The following is a 26489-nucleotide window of genomic DNA, read 5'->3' as shown; positions in this document are numbered from 1 at the left end:
GGTACCTTAGTAGCTAGACCGGAAGGCAATACTGCACGCGCTGCTATGATAGTCCAGAGGCAGTACAGAATCTTTTTCTTTACACGATGAAAGGGAGGGGGCTGATCTCGCCATCAGCCCCCAGTTGCTGATGGAGTTAAGAGTTACCAGCATTCGTGTACCATCTACTGGGAATTGACTGGGGAGTATTCCTATTTTTATCCAGTGCGCCCCTGGCCGCAGGCTTCACCTGAGGTTCAGCCAGGAGCACTAGTCATGCAGATAGCAAAGCATATTGTACCATCTGCCACCTGGGGAGGAAGAGGAGCGATACTGCTCTTTACTACTCGCAGCTCACATTACCAGCAGCATTCAGTAGACATAGGGTGACACTAAAAAACAGTCAAGAAACGATTTTTTCCCTTCTTTCACGGGGCAAGAGGGGTAAATTGACCGAGCTATACATGAACCACCCGGACAATGTGTTTTGACCCTCAGCATGGAGCTCAGCCAAGAATGCAAATGGTTTCGGAAACTGCTGGGACCGTGGATACTGGAGTCCTCAGTACCCCTCCCCCCTCCATGAGCGTCATTTGATTCTGTTGGGCTTTCCGTTATGCTTGTCACGCAGCACTGTGCTGTGGACTCTCTATCATACCCTGGAGATTTTTTCAAATGCTTTGGCACTTTGTCTTCTGTAATGAAGCTTTGATAGAACAGATTTGTCTCTCATACAGCGATCGATCCGTATCTCTAAGGTCCATGGCGGAGCTCTTTTGATTGGGACTGGCATCTGCCCTTGCTGATCAGAGCTCCACTCTGGCAAACAGGAAATGCAAATTCGAGGATGAAAACAAAAGAAGACCCACTGAAATAGTTCATATTTGTAGGCAGATAATGACCTTCCCTCCCCTCCAGCCACAGTTGCAACTCGGTAAGCCTATCTCTCTCTGACCATGCTATCGTGGCTGTGTAACAGCCAGCTCCCAACAGCTAAAACACGGTGCTAACAGTGCTTCGTATGTCTAACTTGCATCTAATGGGTCTTTCAATCATGTTAAGCTAACTCAATGAGCTAGCACAGTCGAAACATCATTGCCCATGAAGGCACACACCACTGTGGTGTCACCTGATTTGTGATGCATAGGAAAACGTTCATACCTTTGCGGAAGGACACAGCTAGGAAGTGATGTTTATGAATCATTTCCTCTCCCATCTTGCAGTAAGATAATGTGACTTGTCATAGTGAATTGAATCCTGATTTGAGTTTGCAGCTCCCAAGACTCAAAGGTAGGAGCAATTTCTGAAGAGATATGCCCCATGGGAGACAGGTGGAACTGAAAATATGGCACAATTTTTCACACACATACGCACCATGGATGCCCAAATTGGTGAATAAATTAAAAAAGTCAGCTGATCTTCTTTTAGTCAGTATGTCAATGCACTGACTGACGGACAGCGATCTGAGAGCAACTTCTCCTGCTGAAAAATCTGCACTGATACATGTGAATTCATAGTACCTTGATTTTCTTGAACTGCAGATTTTAGCTATGTCACATTTGAAACTGTCTGTAATGTTATTGAATTCCTACTGAGCGAAGCGGAGCAGGTCATAGTAATCAAAGCTTCTTCTTAGCACAGTATAGCAGTAAAGTGATGTCCTTCTAAAAGCATCGACCACTAACACCTAATAGCTCAACATTCATTTGGCTTGCAAGCTTGACATCAGAACACTCTAAAGTACTCACAAGTATCCCAGATGAAAGGGGAACGATGCAACATTAACAGATAGATAGAGGACACATGAAGTGATAACTCAACTATATCATGCAATTCTATCTCAGTTATTAGGATATGGGGGGATAAATATGAACTATAGGCAAAATCCCTGGAGTAGTATACCCATTAAAATGAGGAATGTCCCCAGGAGTGCCTCCATGCATGTATGCTCAGTTTCTCTCTCCTCTCGTAACGCGTTAAACTGCTTGATGATGAATAAAGGATGCATGCATAAATAGCGCGTATTAGTGTAAACCCAGTGATAGATTAAAATCAGAAAAAATGCCTTATACAATCATCCGGGTCCGTGCTGTCTGGAACCCTCTCCATCTTAGTCGTGCGTGTTTGCTCATGCAGTGATAATTAAGTTGTGAAAGCTCAACTTCGTGAAGATAAGCACAATACCTTGTAATAAACGAGCTCAGGATCCCAATCAAGACCATATAAGTGGGGTTGTAATGGCATCGAGCCCCAATCTACCAGAGCCAAAAAGGGGACCACAGGAATCCTCGTAGTCTGAAACGGCACCAATCAGGACTGCAGTGCCTGATAAACCTCTAGTCTCACCAACCTTCTGGGACCCTGGACCAATCCTTGAGTGCACAAAAGGGAATAAAACCATCCTCCCCTCCTCTCCTCTGATCTTCCCTCCGGAACTAGGAGATTACTGTGAGTCAAACTCCTGAATCAAACACGAGGATTCCACCTCACCCTCCCTCCCCGCACCACAAGGCAATACAGATTCAGCACCGTGAATCTAAACAAAAGGAAATTACCTCCCCCCTCCTCTCTCCTCCACCACAATCCCTGGTGATACAACTCAATACCCTGAGCATAACAAGGGTAAAAATCAATATCTGTAAAAGAAATAATAAAAAAAAAAAGGAGAATAAAGATAATCACTGTAATTCAAGATGGAATATTACAGGTCTTTCAGCTAGAACTGGAGAAAAAGCCTCTGCCAGCAGAAAATACATAAAATACTCAGCCAATAAACATAAACTCACCAGTCAGAGACACATGCAAATAAAGAAAACAATAAAAGACAAACCACCTTGCTGCACTTACACTGAAAGAAATTAGGATCCTGTAGTACGTCGTCACTCCAGATCCAGAGAGAACACAGACAAAGAAGAGAAACACAAACAAAAACTTCCTCCACCGAGTATGAAAGTACTTGTCTCCTGATTGGTCCTCGGCAGGTGTCAGTGCACGGTTAACCCTTACAGGTGAAGAGACATTACCCTCTATCTGTGTTACAGTGGGAAGAACCTCTGCCTTGCAGCTCAAAATAAAATCTGACAGACTCTTATGACCTTCCCCCCATGTATAGGCAGGAGATGATTGGACAGAAATCTGAAACTATGAAGTCATTTCTATAACGGAGCTTGTAATGACAACATCTTCACAGCTCCATACTACAACATAAGTCATACTACTTTGAAATCCAGAGGAAACTAGCACAATAAAATGTGGAAGTCTCCTTCCAGTGAGTTCGCTATAAGAGTGCATGAGTTCAGAACAGGCATCCAACAGTGCTGCTGGTTCATGAGAGCAGCCTCTAAAAAAATGTCACTCAGGTGGAGAACATCATCCCATCACGGCATATATCCCAGTAAGGTGTCCTTGTACATTGTCTCCCAGGACTAACAGGCAAATGGCAGTGCTATAATTGTAATAATTGGCTGAAAAGTTTCGTAGTTTCTCAAGGCAGTAGGTCTTGTGTGAAGGAAACTACAGGGACCGATCGTACATGGTCAGCAAGAGCCTCAGTTTCCAGTAGTGACATCGGAAGGGATCCAAGAGGAATTTAATTAGCGATGTGCCCTGAGACTCACAGGTTGTGCCTAGCCAGTCCAGGAACCAGTGCCCAAAGAGTCAAGCCAAGGAAAGCCGGAGTTGCACACGGCTGAACCACCCCCACTAGTGTAGGCCAGATGGAGTGATAAGTGCAGTCACAAACTGTGTCCGGAGAGCGGGTGCTGCAGGGGACCCAGACTGGGGCACGTAGTGGAGTTGAACACTCAACCGGTGAGGGGATTATGTACGATCAAATTAGTCGGCGAAATGGGGCGACCTGGGTAATATGGAGAACCGAAAGATCCACAATGAATAAGCGGGATCAGAGCCAGCACCGGGAGGAACATGAACCGTGTAAGCGCCGCTGAAAGGCAGAGGCGGGGGCGTGTGGAAGGAGAGACGCGGTCCGCGTAGGATGATGCATCTACAATGATGCATTACAGATGTGACGGGGCAGGTGCAAAAAGACGAGCCAGTAGGGAAAATCTGCGGCAACCGTGAGAGCGTGTGCCTGGGAAAGCTCGCAACATGTGTGGGTGACTGCATGGGCCAGATAAACAGGGGGCGGGCTGGCAAGCGGTCACAGGACCAGCTGCAGTACTAGTGGTAGGCGTCATCAGACTAGACGTACCATTAATTACCATACATCCGAGCCCCTAGTCTCAGTGCACCGCGTCGCTGGGCACAAGCAGATGACTACACATCCAGTACACATACGGTGACAGTGACAAAAGGCAAAATAGGCTCCATGGTTGCCATGCTATGGCATCTGCCAGGGCAATCCAGGGAAAAAGGGCGCGAAATGATTGTCTGCCGTTGCTTTCACGGAGGAAAGATTGAGTGACGACATTTACCCAGAATCACCCGCGACACTGTTTTTGCCCCATTGTGCATTGGGATCTCAACCCAGAATTCCAGTGGGCGGGGGAGACTACAGGAACTATGGGACAGCTATGGGATAGCTATCCAGAGGGCAACGCTCCAGAAATCGACGTTAGCCTCGTACATGGATGCACACTGCCGAATTAATGTGCTTAGTGCGGCTGCGTGCACTCGACTTTATACAATCTGTTTTACAGAACCGGTTTATGTAAAATCGGAATAATCCTGTAGTGTAGACATACCCTCAGTGAGAAAAGTGGAGAGGATGACCTAAACCTATAACTTCATGGCAGAAGACTGAAGACGAATGATAAATGTGAAGACCTCAATGCAGGCAACAACATTTACATGGATAGAAGAAAAATGCACATACATATTAACACATTATAGTAAATTGCTTTTTCTTTGTTCTCTTTGTTATGCTGTGATCTACTACGAAAGTACTGCTGGAATTCCATAACCTAACGGATACAGCAAGATTATTTCAACTAGGTATAAACTATGCTTGTATATGCATACAGGCCCATATTATGAGAAGAAGTTCTCAGTATTTACTTCTAACAACAGTGTTGGGAGAGTAAATTTAAGCACAAACATTGCAAACAGTGCATTGTGTCATAATCAGTTTGTTGAAAAGAAACAGATTTGTGAGTTTTTTAAAACTTTCATACCTTTTCATCTACTGAGGATAAATACAGTACGTACCATCCTCATAATCTTAACTGACCTATGGCCACTCTGGACTTCACAATTGTTAGATTGTGCTCACCACAGAGTAGATAGTGCTGGGACTTGATCTTACAAACTCCCTGTGTTCAGATGGACTATTGCAATCATATGAAGCCCTAATGAATTGGGACTACACATAGGCAAAGATATCCATTTGCATGGTCAGTTTGTCTGTGTGGAGTTTGGAGGGGAAATCAGAGATTTAGTGAGAAAATAACTCCATAAGGATAACTTAAAGCAATGTCTCATTTACCATGTAGACAGCTGTAGACTACCAGGGCCGGCCAGAGGATTCCGGGGGCCTGGGGTCTTCGGTGGCGGGAGGCCCCCGCTTTGGTGATAATTCGGCAGTGGGAGGTCCTTCCGTTTCGGGACCCACCGCCGAAGTGGCCCGAAGACCAGCGGCGGGGGCCCCCCGCCCGCGAATTACTGCCGAAGAGGGACCCACCGCCGAAGCGCATCCGGGTCATCGGTGGCAATTCGTCGGTGGGGGGCCCTCGCCACAGGTCTTCGGGGCACTTTGGTAGCAGGTCCCAGAACGGAAGGGCCCCCCACCGGCGAAGACCAGGAGCAGAAGAAGCTCCGGGGGCCCGGGCCCTGTAAGAATTTTCCAGGACCCTGGAGCGAGTGAAGGACCCCGCTCCAGGGGCCCCAATAAACGGTCGGGGGGCCCCTGCGGGGCCCAGGGCCTGGGCAAATTGCCCCTCTTGCCCCCCACCCCTGGGCAGCCCTGTCTATAACATATGATTACCACACCTAAAATATACAGGAAGGTGCAACTGAAAGAAAACCTACATAATAGTATTTCTTATTAGGTATCAGAAGGATACAAAATATATTGGAAGGACAGAACAGGTCATGGTAGGGGAGTGGCACTATATGTGAAAGAAAGTGTAGAATCAAACGAAGCAAAAACCTTAAATGAACCAAACTGTACCATAGAATTTCTATGTATAGTAATTCCATGCTCTAATAATAAGAATATAGTGATAGGGATATATTACTGACTACCTGACCAGGATGGTGATAGTGAGTGTGAAATGCTCAGGGAGATTAGAGAGAATATTAAAATACCAAACTCAATTAATAATGGGGGATTTCAACTATCCCCATATAATTTTGTGTAGTCCCCTTCTCTAAAATTAAATGCTACAGCTGTTGGCTGCTGTGCTGTTCACCTGCACAGGATGTTAATTTACATTATATTATGTCACTTATATCCAAGTGGTACTCTTAACCAGATCCTGTGCCCACTTAGAGCAAATCAAGAATTGTCTCTTTTCACGTGCGGTCCAGAACTACGCTCCAAAGAAGCAGTCATTAGGTGGCAAGAACATTTTATTCTTGCATGAGGTGACCATGTACCCGTCATAGCTGGACTGCTTGTAATAGTGACCATAATATAATTAAATTTAACATCCCTGTGGGGGGAAAACACCACAGCAGCCCAACACTGTAGCATTTAATTTCAGAAAGGGAACTACACAAAAATGAGGAGGTTAGTTAAACAGAAATTAAAAAGGTACAGCCAAAAGTGAAATCCCTGCAAGCTGCATGGAAACTTTTTAAAGACACCATAATAGAGGCTCAACTTAAATGTATACCCCAAATTAAAAAAACAGTAAGAGAACCAAAAAAGTGCCACTGTGGCTAAACAACAAAGTAAAAGAAGCAGTGAGAGGCAAAAAGGCATCCTTTAAAAAGTGGAAGTTAAATCCTAGTGAGGAAAATAGAAAGGAGCATAAACTCTGGCAAATGAAGTGTAAAAATATAATTAGGAAAGGCCAAAAAAGAATTTGAAGAACAGCTAGCCAAAGACTCAAAAAGTAATAGCAAAAAATTTTTTTAAGTACATCAGAAGCAGGAAGCCTGCTAAACAACCAGTGGGGCCACTGGATGACTATCGAGATGCTAAAGGAGCACTCAAGGATGATAAGGCCATTTGCGGAGAGAAACTAAATGAATTCTTTGCATCGGTCTTCATGGCTGAGGATGTGAGGGAGATTCCCAAACCTGAGCCATTCTTTTTAGGTGACAAATCTGAGGAACTGCAGATTGAGGTGTCATTAGAGGAGGTTTTGGAACAAATTGATAAACTAAACAGTAATAAGTCACCAGGACCAGATGGTATTCACCCAAGAGTTCTGAAGGAACTCAATGTGAAATTGCAGAACTACTAACTGTAGTCTGTAACCTATCATTTAAATCAGCTTCTGTACCAAATGACTGGAGGATAGCTAATGTGATGCCAATTTTTAAAAAGGGCTCCAGAGGTGATCCCTGGCAATTACAGGCCTGGTAAGCCTGACTTTAGTACCAGGCAAACTGGTTGAAACTATAGTAAAGAACAAAATTGTCAGACACATAGATGAACATAATTTGTTGGGGAAGAGTCAACATGGTTTTTGTAAAGGGAAATCATGCCTCACCAATCTACTAGAGGCGTAACTATCATGCATGGCAGTTATTGCAATTATCTCAAAAAAGATATATTGGAATTGGAAAATGATAAGGGATACGGAATGGTTCCGTATGAGGAGAGATTAATAAGACTGGGACTTTTCAGCTTGGAAAAGAGATGACTAAGGGGGGGACTGAGGTCTATAAAATCATGACTGATGTGGAGAAAGTAAATAAGGAAGTGTTATTTACTCCTTCTCATAACACAAGAACTAGGGGTCACCAAATGACATTTATAGGCAGCAGGTTTAAAGCAAACAAAAGGAAGTATTGCTTCATACAACACAGTCAACCTGTGGAACTCTTTTGCAAGAGGAGGTTGTGAAGGCCAAGACTATAGCAGGGTTCAAAAAAGAACTAGATAAATTCACAGAGGATAGGTCCATCAAGGGTTATTCGCCAGGATGGGCAAGAATGGCATCCCTAGCCTCTGTTTTCTAGAAGCTGGGAAAGAGCGACAGAAAATGGATCACTTGATGATTATCTGTTCTGTTCATTGCCTCTGGGGCACCAGGAATTGGCCACTGTTGGAAGACAGGATATTGGGCTAAACAGACCTTTGGTCTGACCTAGTATGGCTGTTCTTATGTTCTTATATATCCTTGGGGTTACCAAAGGAATTTCAGTTGTATACATAACATCCATTAATTGGATATTCCATTGATATGGTCTACAGGAATTATTTTCACATTCTGATCATATTTGAAAATAAAATGACCCTTACCTTTTAGGGTAAACTCTAGTGATTCCACCATCCGTAACCACAAATTGTGCAACAACTCCTTCGCTATGACAAAAAGCAGAAGTTTACATGAAAGCTAATTAGAACTATTACCAACTCCATTTTCACAATAGCCACCATTTCGGCACAGAATTATGAGAAAAATATACACATTTTCTAATCAACATTAAATACTGAAATATACATATCACATATCTAGTTTTATTTTTTACTTTGATATCTAATCACAAATTTGAATTTACCAGACCTTGGGTCTTGACATTCATAAAAAAAATTTACAAATACCCCAATGACTACATAGTTAACAAAAAGATATGAAAATGATATGAAAAGATATGAAAAAAGAACACTCACAGAGATTGTTTACTCCAATAATTCTGGACTAGTTCATTTGTAAATCCTGCATCCAGCAAAACTCTAATGACCATATCAGTATTACCTAGCCAAAGAGACAACATGAGTCACCTGAAAACATATGACTTTGAGATCTGTAAATCTGTTAAACATGAAACTCTGAATTTCTTGATTCCTGCTACTTATTAATAAAAAACTATGTGATTTTTCAAAAAGTTGATGCTGACAAGAAAAATATGTTGATTTAATTAGAACCTTTAAGCTAAAATTTTCAAACTCAAGCGGATAAAGTTAGGGTTGGTCTCCATTATGGGGAGATCCACACTGCTGCAATCAATGCAGCAGGGATTGATTTACTGGGTCTAATGAAGACCTGCTAAATGGATTGCAGAACACTCTCCTTTCAACCCTGGTACTCCAGCTCTCCAAGAAGAGTAAGGGAAGTTGACTGGAGAGTATCTTCCATCAACTCAAAGGAGTGAAGACATCGGGGTAAGTCAACCTAAGATACATTGACTCCAGCTACATTTTTCACATAGCTGGAGTAGCATAATTTAGGTCAATTTACCTCCATGGTGAAGACAAGCCCTCATACTACCAAATCAGAATACAGAAGACAACTTTTTCAAACTTGTCATTTTTAAAATTGGGCGCCTAAATCTATTTTTAGGCAGCTTACTTGACGTGGCCCAAATTTCAGAGGTATGGGTGCTCACAACTTCCATTGAACACCCGGAACTCTCACTGAGGGCAACACCTCTGAAAATCAGGTGCCTAAATATTGTGGTGTTAAGTTTGAATGATTAGAGCCACTACTCAGGGTGGCCACTGGCTGAACTTAGTAAGGAGGTAAGACTCTATGTAAACAAGAAAAAGACAATCCTGCATTCACTCTGATCATTGACCACTGTCCTGGATCTCTGTAATCTCCACATATATAGCTTTAGATGGCTTGGGCTAACTTTAGTTTTGCCTACATTACATTCTATAAAGCCACCCAGGTACCAGATTAATTATCCAGTCGTTTAATGTGGAATGAGCCCAGATTTGTATCAAAGATGGAAGTTAACATACTGTGAAGAGCACATTTTCATTCAAATAGTCTTCTCAGGACATGGAATTATGCATTTTTTTTTGTTTAGTTTTCTCTCTCCTGTGCAAGAAACTGCTGAAGTACCTTTCCCAGACCCAAAGAAGAGCTTTCTGTAGCTTGAAAGCTTGACTCTCTCACCAACAAAACTTAGTTCAATAAAAGCTATTACCTCCTCCATCTTGTCTTGCATTACAAAGAATAAATAGAATTCAACTTCAGTATAAATCTGACAGTCAAGACCTTTCTTTATTTTTAAAATGCAACAAGCATTTTTCTTCCCTTCCTCTAAAAACTACAGTGATAATCATGTTTTAAACAATTAGATTAGATGGGCCACATCTAAGGCTATACCCTTGAAAAGCTGTTCAGAGGTCAGTGCTTCTCAAGCTCTTCTGTTTTGGAGACCACTTTGTAACAGACAGTTCTTTACAATACCCTAGTGATTTAGGCAAATATTATAGTACCTAATTTTACAGCTGTGGAAAATAAAACAATGGCTGAATCAAAGCCCAGTGAAGTAAACAGAAAGACTCTCAGACCACTCAGTGAGGCAGCAGTTGAATTGGGATTAGAACTAGGGAGTTCTGACTCCCAATTTGAATTGCACCGAACTCTGTGGTTTCACTGTAGAGGATATTGCAACCTTTTTCTATGATATTGTTTCTTATGCCTCAAGTTTCATTCTTACCTTTGAACTCAAATGAACTCAAAATGACCTGTGGTCAAAACCACCCAAGCTTTTCTGCATTTCACATTTAATCTGTTAATTCTCTACTACACTTATGCAAAATCATAAATCAGGCAGTGAACCTTTGCTAAAAAGCTTTCAGTAAATCCACTTTAAAATCTGAATTTGTAATAAACTTTACTACAAACATCAACACAATCAACTTCTAGGCCATGATCTAACCAGTAGATAGTACTGCTTCAATCCCATTTTAACAAATTACTTTAATCCTAATTAGGACATATTTACATTATCCTGTTTAGTTGCAATCCTTCACAACCTTATTCACATAAGGACTCCAGCTACTTGGGACACACGGAATTAAATTTACAGAGGTGATTGTTTGCAGAATCAGAGATGGTAAGATTCAAGTCATTTGGACAGAGCCATACTAAGGTACATAACAAGGACAAGATATTTGATTAAAAGTAACCTGTCCAGCTGAAAATAATGAGAAGAGATCAGAGACTGTGCTGAATATTACCAGGGCTAGTTCCTGCAGCCCATACTTGATCCAAATTTGCACCTAAGTCAAATGGGAGTTCTGAATATGACTCGATCAGTCCCTAAATGTTTAGCTGTAAAAAGTAATGAAAATTAAAGCTATGTCCTACATATGAATTAGATAACCTTATAGATGGTATTAGTTATTCCCTTTTAAAGACAATCTTTTGCTCAGGATAATCTCCAAGAAGGATTATTACACATTACTTTAGTCAAGACTGTTATCTTAATCATTCAGGAGACTACTTATTTAAGTTACGGTTATGACAAAAAAACAATTAGGAAAACAAATTCAAATATCATTGTGAATTCAAATCTGAGAGCTGGCAGTAATTTGACAATGTGCTGTATGGTTTAATTACTCTCTAAGCCCTAGTGTGTATCATGCTGACACTAATGTGTCCTCAATACTCAATTATAAACTAATGTAGGCTATTAGCTTAGACTTTTCATTTATTAAAATTTCTTTCTGGGTTAAGTCATTTGAGATGAATAATCTCATTTCTAAGACTGACTCAGGGGACACACTCAAAGTTACAGTCATACATTATACAACCATAATACATCATCTGATAAGACAAATGTGTGGACAATTAAGAAAATAAATTAGCCTTAAAGATAGTTACATTGTGAGAGGATTTCATATCTTGTTGCAGATTATTTTAGCTAGCTGGTCTAACAAAGTAAAGACATTTTTACTGCAGTTCCCTTTGGATGAAAACTACCCCATGGTAGTGTTTAGAATCTGATATCTCCTCGGCTTTCATGATAATTGATCCCATATCATGACAGATCACAAAAAGTATATTTTTCTCTCCCTGTCTCTTTAAAACCTCTAGCAATGCTAACAGGAGGTAAACACTCAAATACATGAATATAGCTATTAAAATCTTCTGTGAAATTTTCTTGAACTGTAATGTTTAACTGATGTCTTTAATAACAGAAATATACAGTGGACACATTTAATAACTTCATTCCAGTTTTAGAACTATTATCATTTCCAAGAATACTTCCATATTTACAATGGGGAATACCACGGGTAACAGATCCCAAAGAGGAATGAACTATTTAAGTGCACCTACTGTAAGGCTAAACTTCATATATTAAAGTATTGTTCATTCCACTCTGAAAATTCAGAATGTAAAAATGACATGCTTTTCCTATTCAGAGATCTGTTTCCTTTTTATATTCAAAGTAAGATATGTGAAAAAGCAACTTTTGTGCATTTAGTGACACATATGATTTTTCCTGCTTTCCCAGTTGAGCAAACAAAGCTAAGACTGAATTCTGAATTCTATTCCATCTTGTGCGTCAAGACATTCCAGTCAGTCAGCAAACCCACTGAAGGCAATGTCTTTGCATGAGTGAAATTTAGTGCATGACTTTAAAACAAAAGGATTTCCCAGCTATAACCGTAATTTGGCCTATGGGATCTTTATTGTTGGAGACGATACATGCGCTGGAAAGAATCACGTTAGACTCCAAAAGTCCATCTGAATTTGCAGAGGTGACAAAAAGAAAAATGTTTTTTTTACTTGTGAACTGACATAGCTGATATCAAGGCAGGCTCCAGGGTTTTTGCCGCCCCAAGCAGCGAAAAAACAAAAAAAAAAGCGATCGTGACCTGCGGGAGCTCTACCAACGCAACGCCGCTTCAGTCTTCGGCGGCAATTCGGCAGCTGGTTCTTCGCTCCAAGAGGGAGTGAGGGACCAGCCATCAAATTGCCGCCAAAGAGCTGGACGTGCCGCCCTTTCCCCGTGGCTGCTCCCAGCACCTGCTTGTTGGGCTGGTGCCTGGAGTTGGCCCTGATTGATATGGAAATCACTGACAGACAATAAACATGGGACCAGGCAATGCCATTTGTACTTTTCAAAGAAGAACTGCACTTAGGCCTGAGCAAGTAATACACATAAACATGAGAGTAGTCCACCTTGACTATCTGTCATTTAAGTTAAGCACATGCTTGTGGTGTTTGCTGGGTTAACGCCTTAAAGAAGACTAAGCACAAAATACTTATTCTATGATTGAACATTCCTCTGGGTTTTCCAGCATGTTTGGTCTATTAAACATGTAAGCTTCTCTGTCCTTGTACAGTATCAAGCACACAGTTGGTGCTTAACAACGAGTAAATAATAAATTATAATGGTAGATTGCATTCACCCAAGGAAAATGCTTAACAGGCATTGACTAAAGGAACTCCATTTTGCAAGCAGCTAAGTTTAAACAGAGGCACAATCCTGCACCATTGAAGTCTATAGGACTTTTTGTTGCTGGCTATATTGACAACAGTATCAGGCCTGAAATGACTTTCCCAGTGAAAGTGACAGAACTTAGGAGCCCATGCCCTCTCCTCTAATCAGTAGCCAATTTAATGGCAACTGTTTTGCCTCAATGTAGAAAGTGATTGAGCAACCTCAATCCTATACAGTTAGGGACAGATTTTGATTGGCTCTTTATGGGAGAACTAGAGTGGAGAAGAGAAATAGAAAGCCCCTTCCTCCATCCCAGTAAATTTACAGAGGAGGCAACCAAAACTGGGGTTCAAAGTGTTGGGGTCACATCAGAGGCAAGGCCAGCCAGTGCTGCTAGAAGTGATCCAAGCCCTGGAGGTGGACTGTCTGTGTAGGAGTGTGGCTAAGACTCCATCATCTCCATCCCAGCATACGGCAGTCACTGACTGGCAGTCACGGGCAAGGCTGTGCCATGGGAAGTGTAGGTTGCACATTTTTGGTTTTTTTGGTAACATATGCAGTATATGCCTCTACTTAGTGTGTTCTCTCCAGGGATCGGGGGATCTGAACCGGGGAAGCACAAGCACAGGAAGTGGGGAACAGCACCTCCAGCACTTGAGCACTGTAGATGGAGGCATAACAGATGGAGGCATAACATACATTTAAGCCTTAAATGTATGTTATGCCTCCATCCACAGTGCTCAAGTGCTGGAGATACTGTTCCCCACTTCCTGTGCTTGTGCTTCCCCGGTTCAGAAAATCAAAGATTTAGGTCTTTGTAGCCAAATGACAATGTGCTGCGCTGACACAAGGAGAGGTAGCTGAGATAATGATAGTGCTATTGACCAATCACACAGGACATTTCACTCTAATTTTGGTTCGTTTGTTTTGTTTTTCTCTAAGGGTGGCTCTGTATGATGATGCAACAAGCCTTAGGGATGGTGGGTGAGGCTGGTATTATAAAAACCCAGTAGGTAGAGATTGCAAGGCAGAAGGATTAAGGGGTTATGTTGAATGAGGGGGACCTGATATACGGTCATCAGCAGGGAGACAGCATTAAATAACATAATCAGTGTATTCTCTCCATTCTCTGAAACATAGTAGCAGTGTCAAGTAGACCTGAGGACTCCAGCTGCTGCCAGACCTGCTCTGCCACAAGTTTGTTTCTTTCTCAGCAACTTTTCCTAACAGAAGAAGATTTGCACTAGGGTGATAATTGGAGAGATCATCGATGTCATGGAATGGTTTCTTGAGTTAGGCTCTAACAACTTGCCATCCTATGTCTTATCTATTTTACAGGAATACTGCATGTTTCATTTGCAAGCATCCTTTTTATGAACAAGTGTAGGAAATTAATTCAGTAATCACAAAAAAGTGCCCTCTTAAATGTACAGTGAAAAGTCCTTTGCAGAATAGCAGTTGCACTGGTTCCAGTACCCAGACTTTAAAATTCAGTGGAATCCATGCACAAGAAGGGAAATGATAAAGCAATACTGAAAAAGGAATATGTCTTTGTAATGAACAGGAATTGGTCTGTGAGCCCTCTAGTGGACCTCCCTGCCTTCTGTTGTAGAAGCCACCAGACCCTAACAACAACTGTGTCTTTACTCTCTACACAACATTCAGAATACGAAGAATACACAAAGACAAAGCTCGGTTCCAAATAACCATGTTTACAAGCGATAGCAAGCATAGAATGCTTAGCGTGCGCTTCCACACCTGCTCTGTTAGTTTCTGGTGCCTTCTGAAACAAAAGGCCCACTAGAGGGCTCACAAACTATTTGAAGGGATATGCTACAATCTTCAGAACAGATCTATCTGAAAGGTCTTTATAGCCGTAGGCCGGTGTTGAAACTGACTGTGGAAGATAGAAGACAAAGATATTTTTTTTCTTTTACATTCTGCCCATGGCATTGTGTTGGCTGATAAAAATGTGAATCAGAAACAGTGAGGGAGTATAGAAGGGAACTGACTGGCATTTTGGATGCTGCTAGAAAACAATCCACGACAGAAGTTTGTAAGTTGTTGAATATATTTTGCTTCATATTATTTAGGGAGATCTCTCAGTGGTCACAGCAATCTGCAAACCAATCTTACCAGCACTCTCTTGGATATAAATAAAACCTCTGGTAAGTTCAATGCTCCGGCCTGTATGTAATTCCATTAAGCAAATAAATACAGAAAAAAAAAATCTTAAAACACTGGCATAATGAAAGCTATTGTCTTGCAGCAGTTTTCATATTTTTATATCTCCCTGTGAAAATAATTTTAGTGAATGAAATAGAATACTTACATGAAGGGCTGTTTGGGGTATTTCGATCAATAAACTCATTGAAATTTAAAAGAAATTCAGTGTTGTTGACTGATACTTTTACATCATTACAGTATTCTCTGAAAAACAACAAAACATCAGTCTTGTTAGATTTATTTCAGGTGCGAGTGGTGCCAATAAGAAATGCCTCGCATTTCCTGCAAGCCAGGCAGAGCTTTGCAGGCCCTCAGATCGGTGCTAATATATTATAACAGACAACGGAACAGGATTCTGCAAAATTCTGTTTACCCTCTTTGCAGAATTCAATAGGAAGAGGCCAGTTTCCTAGCCATCTTCTAAAGTGTTCTAAGTGACCCAGCCAAGGGAGCAACCTAAATTATTGGTTACGTAGAGGCAATGTTTAACCAAAATATACTGTAAATATTATTATTTATATGACCTCTTAAAATTGGAGGCCCTTGACTGGAGATTGTACACTATTAAAACTGAATTAGAGACTAACTACTCCCTCCCCCCACAAAATTCACATGGGTAAAGTGGGTTGATTTACACATATTTGGTATGACCACATACCTCGTGTGATTCTCTGAAGCAGAGCCATAAGTAAGTATGCTAAAAATCACTGTTCACTTTAAGGGGAAACATTAGCTAGCAAATGGGATTAAATGCATTCATTTCAAATTAAATTAGGCACTAGATTTTCCATAATAGAGTAAACGATAAAGAGAAGATAGGTGTTGAACAATTACAAGTGGTATAGGGAAGTAGCTCATTTTCAAAATACAATTTATATGCTACGCAAAGGGAAAAGTTGGTTCAAACATTTCTTTAGAAAGAACCCACCTTCCTGCCATTCACTTATTACACCATGACCAATTCAGCAATTCAATGGGGCTCTGTGCCTGGTTCTGCCCACATATATTAGCTGCAGGATCAAGTATCCTTTATCAATGCTACATTCCATTATCAATGCCTCCGACCCTCCAAGAAAATTATATGCTCCTGATCAGTTTTAGATTGCTTTGAGTTTTGGGGTGGAGGGGGCAACCAACAAAAAAAATCCCCACAACTATTTGCTTTACATGTGATTTTTTTTGGAATACATCTTTAGTGTGCTAAAAAAGCTTGAGCTTTTGAGCCAGAATGAGTTTGAATCATTCTAGACTGACTGTGTATAGATGATTTCTCCATTGTTTATCACCACTGTCTTTTTAAGATGCTACATATAAAGACGGACTAAAGCAAGCATATTTATACTAATATGTTTCAGTCGCACAAATGCGATGGACTATGAAAGTAGAATTCCTTGGGAAAACCCAGGAAACTAATGCCCTTATTGGATCAGATTCATCCCTGTTTTTCATAGATTCATAGACTTTAAGGTCAGAAGGGACCATTATGATCATCTAGTCTGACCTCCTGCACAATCCAGGCCATACAATCTCACCCATCCACTTCTATAACAAACTCCTAACCTATGTCTGAGTTAGTCAAGTCCTCAAATTGTGGTTTGAAGACCTCAAGCTGCAGAGAATCCTCCAGCAAGTATTCATAGACTCTAGGACTGGAAGGGACCTCGAGAGGTCATCGAGTCCAGTCCCCTGCCCTCATGGCTGGACCAAATACTGTCTAGACCAATCCTGATAGACATTTATCTAACCTACTCTTAAATATCACCAGAGATTTTAACTCCACTGAAGTCAATGGCGTGATACCCAATAATTGTTATCATAGATCTTATGGAAATACCCTTTATCCTTAAACCTCAAAAGCCTTTGCAAAAGAGATAAGTATTATTATACCAATTTTACAAGTGGGGAACCTGAGGCATGAATAGGTTAAGCCAGTTTGTCATATAGCATCTGGATCCAGGAATAGAATTAAGAACTCCTGAGTTCCAACACTGTATTCACTAGACCACATTACCTTTCAATAAATAAATAAATAAGGCTTAGTCTGAGGTAGCTACTTTTTTCTTTTATCCTTCCAAATATTTGTGACAAAGTTCCTCCTCTACCTTGGTGGGTCCTGCACTTACAGGCGCATTTGCTCGCCTCACTGATTCACCCTGTGGGTTGGGAAACAGCCCAGAGACCTTCCCCTCTGGTAGAAGCCACAGTCCAGGTCAATTCCTCCTGTGTTTGATCAGGAGTTGGGAGGTCGGGGGGGGAACCCAGGCCCATCTTCTACTCCGGGTTCCAGCCCAGGACCCTGTGGATTGCAGCTGTCTAGAGTGCCTCCTGATACAGTTGCACGACAGCTACAACTCCCTGGGCTACTTCCCCCTGGCCTCCTCCCAACACCTTCTTTGTCCTCACTACTGGACCTTCCTACTGATGTCTGATAATGCTTGTACTTCTCAGTCCTCCAGCAGTATGCCTACTCACTCTCAGCTCCTTGCACGCCTCTTGCTTCCAGTTCCTCACATGCACTTCCTCTCATCTGGCTCCCTTTCGCCTGACTGGAGTGACTCCTTTTATAGCATCAGAGGGGCCTTAATTAGAGTCAGGTGCTTAACAGCCTCACCTGACTCTTAGCAGGTTAATTACAGTCAGGTGTTCTCATTAGCCTGGAGCAGCCCCTGCTCTGGTCACTCAGGGAACAGAAAACTGCTTCTCCAGTGGCCAGTATATCTGCCTTCTGCTACTCTGCTGTTCCACCTCACTCCTGATCTTGTTTTTTTAATTAGCTGTCCCACGGAATTAGTTGGTGTCACAGACCTGTGGATCCTCCCTTTAGGCTGGGGGAAGGTCAAGTCCGCCCACTTCCTGGATACCAACAGAACTACTCTGCTGTTCCCAATGGGCCTGGGTCTATCACAATTATAACACTTCAAAGTATGGAGTGCTATATGATAAACTATGTGATGAAGTAGCCTGACATGGTTTTATCCATATTCTTCCAATAAAAATGTTATCTAAACTTGTAAATCTGAGTTTAACCATTGCTCTTATACTTGAGAATTTTCCCCAGCACATTTCTTGTGCAAAATTAAGTTTTATTTGGCAAGTCCATGCTTCACAAATGTCACTAACCTGATCAAGACTTCTTATTTACTGATGTGTATAATGGTTAGAACTGGGAAATTGACCAACCTTGGTGCTATAAAGGTATAGCCAGCTTCATCAAAGTGATCAATCTTTAGAGTTTCTGAATCTACAAAGATGAAGGTTGAATATCAGATAAGTAAACAGAATTTTGTAAAATTACTTGGATAATTTCTGCATGCATCTGTGAATGTTAAAAAATGTGATCTCTAAAGAACATTTTTCTAACTCATGTACTACACCATCATCAGTATTCCACATTGCAGGAAGAAATGATCTGATTATTATACAGCAATACATCAAGCAATAACAGAACAACAGAAGCAAGTTAAATCTGAGTCATTGTTTCATTATCATGACAATATGATAATCTAAAGTATATGTGACATTTCCATTATCATTACAATATGATAATTCAAAATACTTCAGATGTTTAGGATTGAGAACATAAAGGAAAACATTTATCTCTAATATTTTCATCAATAAAGTTATAAAGCATCACTTTTACAATAAGTTCCTTTCAATGTAATTGAAGAGTGGTCTTCAAAAAACATAATGATATATCTGAGCATCAGCATGAACCAACAGGTGACAGGATCAGACAAACAGGGATTAGAGATTAGCAACAAATTGAAATGTGCATGAAAACACAAAAGCATTTTATAGATTCCCCTCCCCCTTGCTGTTGCTATGGTACCCGATGATCATGGGAAAAGTCCAGAAATGAAGAATACAAAGGAGAATGTCCAGTAGGAATGGAAATATAAGTGGAAAATATCAACTGCAGTAAACAGAAGGAAACTGAGCAACAAGAATATACTTGCCCTTTTTGACTGTGAAAATCCATCAGAAAGAGAAAGCAGGGAAACAGAAAAAAACAGGGTAAAGCAAAAGGGGTCACAAACCAATATTTTATTCAACCACCCCTTGAATAAAAATATTGTGAATAGATCACAGGTTTAATTTATACACAGCTGTAGTCTGGGAAAAAGACGAACATCTTTGAAGACTGGAGTGTATGTCCTTGTCTATTATTTCTGAGGTAACCTCTATATACTGTGCCTATTTCAAGGGTCTATTTTGCAGGGTATATTGATGCCGGTCTGACATCAATAGAGCTAGTCCATAAATAGAACCACTTCTTTCACTCATTAGTACTTTAATCACTAGTCCCTATCTGATAAAGTTAAGAAACAAATCATACAAAATGACTGGTTGGTAAAAGCTTATCGTGTTATCTCCTACCCAGCATATGATGATAGATGACGTGGTTGTCAATTAAACAACTTCTAACCACATCTTTTCTGAGATAATAGGAGCTATGACTGACAAGGAGACTTGAAACAAAAGTTGAAAATGTTTTGTCCTTGTAAGTAAATTTTTACATACACATAGTTCTAAATGCAAAAATGAAATTCATTCAGGTTTGGATTAACACTTGGATAAAGTTAAAAGGATCTGATGGCTCATGCTTCATTTACTGGGTCAACTACGGTCAAACAAAATAAACAAAACTTTACAGCTGGAAATACATCATATTTCCAGTCAGTCTTCTAGAATCTGGAAGTGGCTTAAAATGAGCGTCATCCAAATAAGATTCTAAAGACATCCACTGAAACTATTTACAAAGTGCAACATAAAAGCTTAACTGTAAGCCAAAACTAAATAGCTCCTAATACTACTTTATTTATAAGAGCAGCATGAGAAATTGCTTTATACAGCACTGTAATTACTGCAAGCTATGAAAAGAAGCTTTGCTTTATAGCCCATATATTAATATTTAACAGGTGGAATATTTAAATGTCAGCTAGCAGACCCTTAAAACGACACCAACAGAGGATACACAAAGCAATGATTCTATAGGTACATAGCAAAAGGGAAGGAGCAAAGTTGGGGTACCTGCACATATTCTAGCTGTGTAGAATATTTCTTGTACCTTGAATGTTTACAGTGGGTTAGAATCATTGCTGTAGATTTTGGGTAATGATAACATTAGGGAACTCCACACACTTTATGAATTTCAAAATTATTTTTTTTAAAAGCCTATGTGTCAGAAGTAGGTCAGAACCCAGAGAACCTCCAAAGTACTTACATCTGGCCTGAGTTATTGGTTCTTCTATTTTGGCTTTAATGTAGTAAAAGCTGTAGGATGGTAATACCAAGGCTAAACTGCAACAGAAATAACAAAGGCATAAACAAAGACATAAAGACACATTTAGCTCAGTGGAGAAAACTTAGAAGTTTTAAAGCAGTTTTCTCAAGTCAGCTTTGATGTGTCTTTGAAAACAATTAAAAGTTGGGGATGAAAATTATTGTGCGATGAGATGATTTGATTATTACATACAGTCCCATACTGCCATAGTGCTAACTTTAGGCACCTCAATTCCCAGATGGGATTGAAATTAACTACATGTAATAGGGGCCTGAAGTAAAGTGGGAGGCATTCCAGGATCTGCACCCATCATAAAATTCATAGGCCAGCCACAATTTTTATGGATATATTCACTGAAAGTTAGGCTTAAAGAACAGCTGAAAAGAATCACAAATAGTTCTGAACTGCTATGAAAAGAGTATGATGATGACCGAGTCCCCTTTTAGTAATAAGACAGCCACTGATATGTAATGCAAAAACTTGTAGTACTTGAATTTACATTATCTCTGAGACACAGAATATCTTCTTAAAGTAATGCAGTCCCTTCTGGACAAAATAATTCTTTGAATTGGACTATATAAGAGTGCCTTAAGAAGTACAATATATTTTATAATGCACCTCCTTTGATTCCAATATCCATTGTTGTTTAGAAATGATTCTGCCTTTTGGTTTTGCCACTAAAAATCAACACATGCATCTGAGAGCAGAACTTTTAAAAAAGGATGTTAAAGGCAATGGTTATACGTCCCCATCAGATACATATCTACTTCATCCCACATCCTTAATGTTTGCACTCAATTTTCATTAACATAAAAGTGCATTTTACCACTGCTTTCTAATGGATGGCTGCAGAAATTAACATTAAAACAAGTTGCACAACTGGGCCATAAGCAAGATGACCTTTAATAATGCATTTGCCATTTAAACATCACAGAAGCGAGATTCCTGATTATTTAGTGATAGCCTACTATCAATTCTCCTCAAGGGAAATCAGGAGAGGTTTACCTGCCATTAACAGTTATTGCTAACAGAAACTACTAATTAAAATCTATAATTTTATGTTTAATGGGACTGCTACAATGTGAACCCATGAGATTAACTGCTGTCTCTCTGCCTACGAAAAACAGCTATGAGAGGAATTTGGTAAGAACTGAGAACTCATATAAATCAAATAAGCATCTGTACTGCGTACTAGATAGCACGATAGGATGAAAAATACCCTGCTTTCCTTCAGAAAATAAAAGTGGGGGTAACAACAGAAAAACAAGTTTCTGAATTGCATGGATCAAGCCAGCTCTTTGTTTTAATTCACAACAACTAGGTTTAGGGGGTTGGTATGTTGTTTGTTTTGTAAAATATTTTGGTCAGAGACTGTCGTTCACTATATATTTGCACAGTGCCTACTACCACAACTTGGTTGATATCTCTAGACATCACAGTAATGCAAATATTATTATTTTGGGTAAAACTCCCAATATTACATATTTTTGTTAAAATAAAATAATCCTTTCAATGTTGTTTCCAGTTTCACACTACGCAGGCAAAACACAGCACTGATGGTGGTTCTGCTTTGTGACATTTTGTCCAGTCTTGAAAGTTCCTGAGTGCCCTAACTTGGATATTCAAAACAGTATTTGGGCCCAATGTTGTAATCTTAAAAGTATTCAGCTTTGAAACTAAAGTCTGATAACTTTCTTGGACCAACTGCAGCCCAAATACTTTAGGAAGGGGATGTTGCATCCTGTCCAGTGTCACAGCAATGTGTAGCTATTGTGCCTGAAATCATGCATTTCGGGCCAATTGTGTGAGTGTGTGGTATACCTTTTCCAAAGAGTGTTATCTTTCTCTGCTGTTATCTATGGCCATACAATTTTATATACAAAATAATATAATAGTTATTTTACATTTGTATATGGCATCTTAAATGCAACTGCACATACATTAGAGTGATAATACCACAATACTTGCCTGCCGAAATCTGACATAGTAGGTTAGATGTGACATGACATGACAAATAATGAATATAAGATTGAGAAGGAGATGTACACAAAATAAGGTTGTGAAATTGCTTGTTTTGTAAAGGCATGAAACATTAGTGCTTCCTTTTTTATTTTATTTTTTTTAATTTTTTCTTGCAAAGGCCAGTGTGGGAATGGAAATTATTGTTGAAGAGACTGCAAGAAAAGGTGGGATTAGAAGAGGAGCTGAGGGAGAGGACCACAACCAAAGACACAGTTACAAATCAAACACTACAAAGATTTTAAGAGTCTTGCAGAATTTATGAGATCCCTGAAAAGATAAAGTCCACTTAAAATTGATACCAGGAACCACACAATCTTCTTAGTAAGTATGGTGAAACTTTGCTAGTATGTGAGTTATTTAGAAAGCTCCACAAAAGACTGACGGCTTGACTCTGTATAGTTCCTTCGGTAAAACACTCATGGGCAATGGGAGTGGTATTTTTGTTTTTTTAAAGGTCTGAAGGACTGGGCTTTATCCCATTAGGTGGTGAGCAGAGGGAAATCCTCAAGGAAGATGCACTGCACCAATGTTGGTCTCTCCATTCTTTTGGGCAGAGAGAGTCTGTTCCTAGGCTTTTTAGTGTTATAACTAATAAGAATAAAATTACTCATCAAAACAACAAACCAACACTTTCCATTAAAAAACAGATTAATTACCTGTAATCTGTGCCATTCACAGCGGTCCACGTATACGTTCGATTTCCTTTGTCAATATACCTCTGGAAAGCAATTTTGATAAACAAGTATATCATTGCCACTGGAGGCTCAGTAAATACCAGGTTTTGGTTTATTATTGAGGTGAAAGGAATGTAAAACTCAATAACCAACAAGCTTTTGGAATTCTTTTGCTCCTTTCATTAAAATGTGACCTGCTTTGCAATTACATTTCTTCAACAATTTCCAGATTTAGAACATATGTTACAGAGTCATCTGCATTCTTTAAATCTAATAAAGAATTTTAGAAGTGCTGTGTCAAGTATAACGAGCCATAAATTTGGCCTGTCCATTTACCCTTTGTGTCTATTTGTCAGATTACTTCTTTTTCTTGTTTATTTTAAATACAGGAAAGAGTCTCCCTCCATAAGAATGGCCCAGTGATCTTGTATCTAAACAAAAAACTAGTGACAGTAGCAAAGCATTTATAAGCAACCCTATAATAACACACCACTATGCCAGTACATACTTACATATGCTAATGTCTGCTTCTTTGTGTCTCTGGGACATTGTATATACAAGGATAAATACTCTATGGCTCTGGTCATACACATACTTATGTATTTGCTTAACTTTATGTACACGAGACGTCCCATTACACTGAATAGGACAACTCATTTGTGTAAAGTTAAGCATGAGCGTTTTCGTGAAGTATGAGATTAAAGTTAGCTTTTCAATTCACTTGCTTCTGGAATGAAAGATGACATGACAGACAGTTTAAAAGGTCCCCTGACTTCCCGTAGAAGATTTAATCATCATTAATGCACCCCGCTGGAGCAGTTTTACTTATTTTTCCACATTAAAAATTATAAGTATATGCCAGCTGTAGCATATTACTGCTTTATAGTCAGAGACAAAGATTTATGAGGATGTCTGCAATAAAATCTGTGCAGCTGCTGCATCACAACATTACTAATACGGTTCGAATGTGCTACAGAAGATGTTATTTCTGTCCCTGTGCGAAAATAAAAATACAAAAATTAACATGATTATGCAAAAAAAAGGTGGTTTTGGTTCTGTTCTGACTTCTATGACTTGAATAAATCTCTCTTCTCTTGTTATTTCTCAGCACAGCAGGACAGGTGTAAACAATCTAAGAGCCATTTTGCCACAAAGATAATGCTTGGAATGCTTTGAGATATTTTTGACTTAAGACTTATAAATGGGTGAACTTACTCAGCACAGATCTTACCCATGTTTATTGACGTAGTACTATTGATTGTCACACTGCCCACCCACTAAAAAAAAAGCAATAAATGCACATTATCTTTCTCTTGTATTTGTGATTTCATGAAAGATTAAGGACAGAAGGAATTTCCCTATGCAAAGATGACTATGAGTATGTAATATTCTCACCATGTCCCACATGGGACTCAGAGGATGGGTAATGGAAACCAATCACTACTGCATCTCTAGCTGTAACCTGGCCAATGTCAGTAGTACTTCTGTCACTGTAATATAAGGGCTGTTCAATGAACTGTGTGAAATGAATTGGAGGTTTCGGTCTACTTTCTAGTGGACTGGTGTCCAGATCACAACAGTTACTATTATATACATTTGGCATCATATGGGCTCTTTTGTTCAGGATATCAGCAGATAGCCAAGGATTAATTGGGCATGGAAACTGAACAACTTTCAACTACTTGAAGGGGTGCTCCAAAGAGGATGGAGCTAGGCTATTCTCAGTGGTGGCAGATGACAGAACGAGGAACCATGTTCTCAAGTTACAGTGGGGGAGGTCTAGGTTGGCTATTAGGAAAGAACTATTTCACTAGGAGGGTGGTGAAGCACTGGAATGGGTTACCTAGGGAGGTGGTGGAATCTCCATCCTAGAGGTTTTTAAGGTCCGGCACGACTAAGACCTGGCTGGGATAATTTAGTTGGGGTTGGTCCTGTTACGAGCAGGGGGTTGGACTAGATGACCTCCTGAACTCTCTTCCAACTCTAATCTTCTATGATTCCCCCTAGAGGTGAGCCCTACAGGCCAGTATTCTGGCATATTGACAGAACAGTGTAGGAGAGTTTGCGTTACAGCTATACACACTACATATATTGTCAAAAAAAAATAGAGGGATATAAATCCAATATATTAAGAAATGTAGGATGGGAAAGAAATGCGTGAGGTTCTGCTGACTTGAATGTATTTATCTTAACATTCTTTAACTTGTTCTTTCCCTGTTTTGGCTTGCATTCCTCCCCCCTGGTTGCTAATGTTATTTGTTTTAAGTATCTGTTCAAAATTTATCTTTTTAGTAAAGATTGAAACTAAACAGACATTAAACACCTAAGCCTTCTTGATGTCATCCATTATTAGCTCTCCTTCCCCAATAAGTAGAAGTCATGCACTTTCCTTCACCTTCCTCTTGCTCCTTGTTTTTAATGTATGTATGTATTTAAAGAATGCCTTCATATTGTCTTTTATGTCCCTTGCTAGGTGTAATTAATTTTGTTCCTTAGCCTTTCTGGGTTCCTCTACACTGGAATAAAAGACCCATGACACAACCGCAGCTGGGCAGATCAGTGGGCTCGAGATGTGGGGCTAAAAATTGCTATATAGACATTCAGGTTCAGACTGGAGCCTGGGTTGTAGGACCTTCTACACTAACGGGGTCCCAGAGTTCAGGCTCCAGCCTGAATGCAAACATCTACACAGTAATTTTACAGCCCCAGAAACTGAGTCAGCTGACCTGGACTACCTGTGGGTGTATAATTGTTGTGTAGATGTACCTTCAGATTTTGTCCCTACATGCTTGTGCTATTCTTTTGTCCAGGTTCTTTTTGTAGAGTTCCTTTTTTATTTTAAGTCCATTAAAGAGCTCCTGAGGGATCAGATCAGATTAGAAGAGAGTTCTGCACTCTGCCAGGACTCTCACATGTTGTGGGATAGACAATGGGTAACTCAGACGTTAATGGAAGGGGGGATTTTATTATTATAGTTACCGTGGATATGTGTCAGGCAAAAAAGAACTTGGAAATATAAGACACATATGCTTAATGTTAAA

The 26489-nt window shown here is 40.0% G+C and overlaps 1 protein-coding gene across 2 annotated transcripts in view; it reads right to left on the bottom strand.

Moving 5' to 3' along the window:
- The window catches only part of CACNA2D1 (calcium voltage-gated channel auxiliary subunit alpha2delta 1), a 697188-nt gene that overhangs the window by 43550 nt on the left and 627149 nt on the right, over window positions 1–26489 (bottom strand). For both annotated transcript variants that reach the window (XM_075064441.1, XM_075064440.1), the window contains 6 exons: window positions 23431–23492; window positions 20693–20769; window positions 18649–18709; window positions 15575–15672; window positions 8726–8810; window positions 8354–8416 (listed from right to left, as the gene is read on the bottom strand). In XM_075064441.1, the coding sequence (XP_074920542.1) occupies window positions 8354–8416; window positions 8726–8810; window positions 15575–15672; window positions 18649–18709; window positions 20693–20769; window positions 23431–23492 (446 nt within the window). The remainder of the gene's footprint in view (window positions 1–8353; window positions 8417–8725; window positions 8811–15574; window positions 15673–18648; window positions 18710–20692; window positions 20770–23430; window positions 23493–26489) is intronic.

Source organism: Chelonoidis abingdonii, chromosome 1 (assembly GCF_003597395.2).
Source record: "Chelonoidis abingdonii isolate Lonesome George chromosome 1, CheloAbing_2.0, whole genome shotgun sequence".
Lineage (NCBI taxonomy): Eukaryota > Metazoa > Chordata > Testudines > Testudinidae > Chelonoidis > Chelonoidis abingdonii.
The sequence above is the reverse complement of the archived record's forward strand: the minus strand, read 5'-3'. Positions and strand labels throughout refer to the sequence as shown.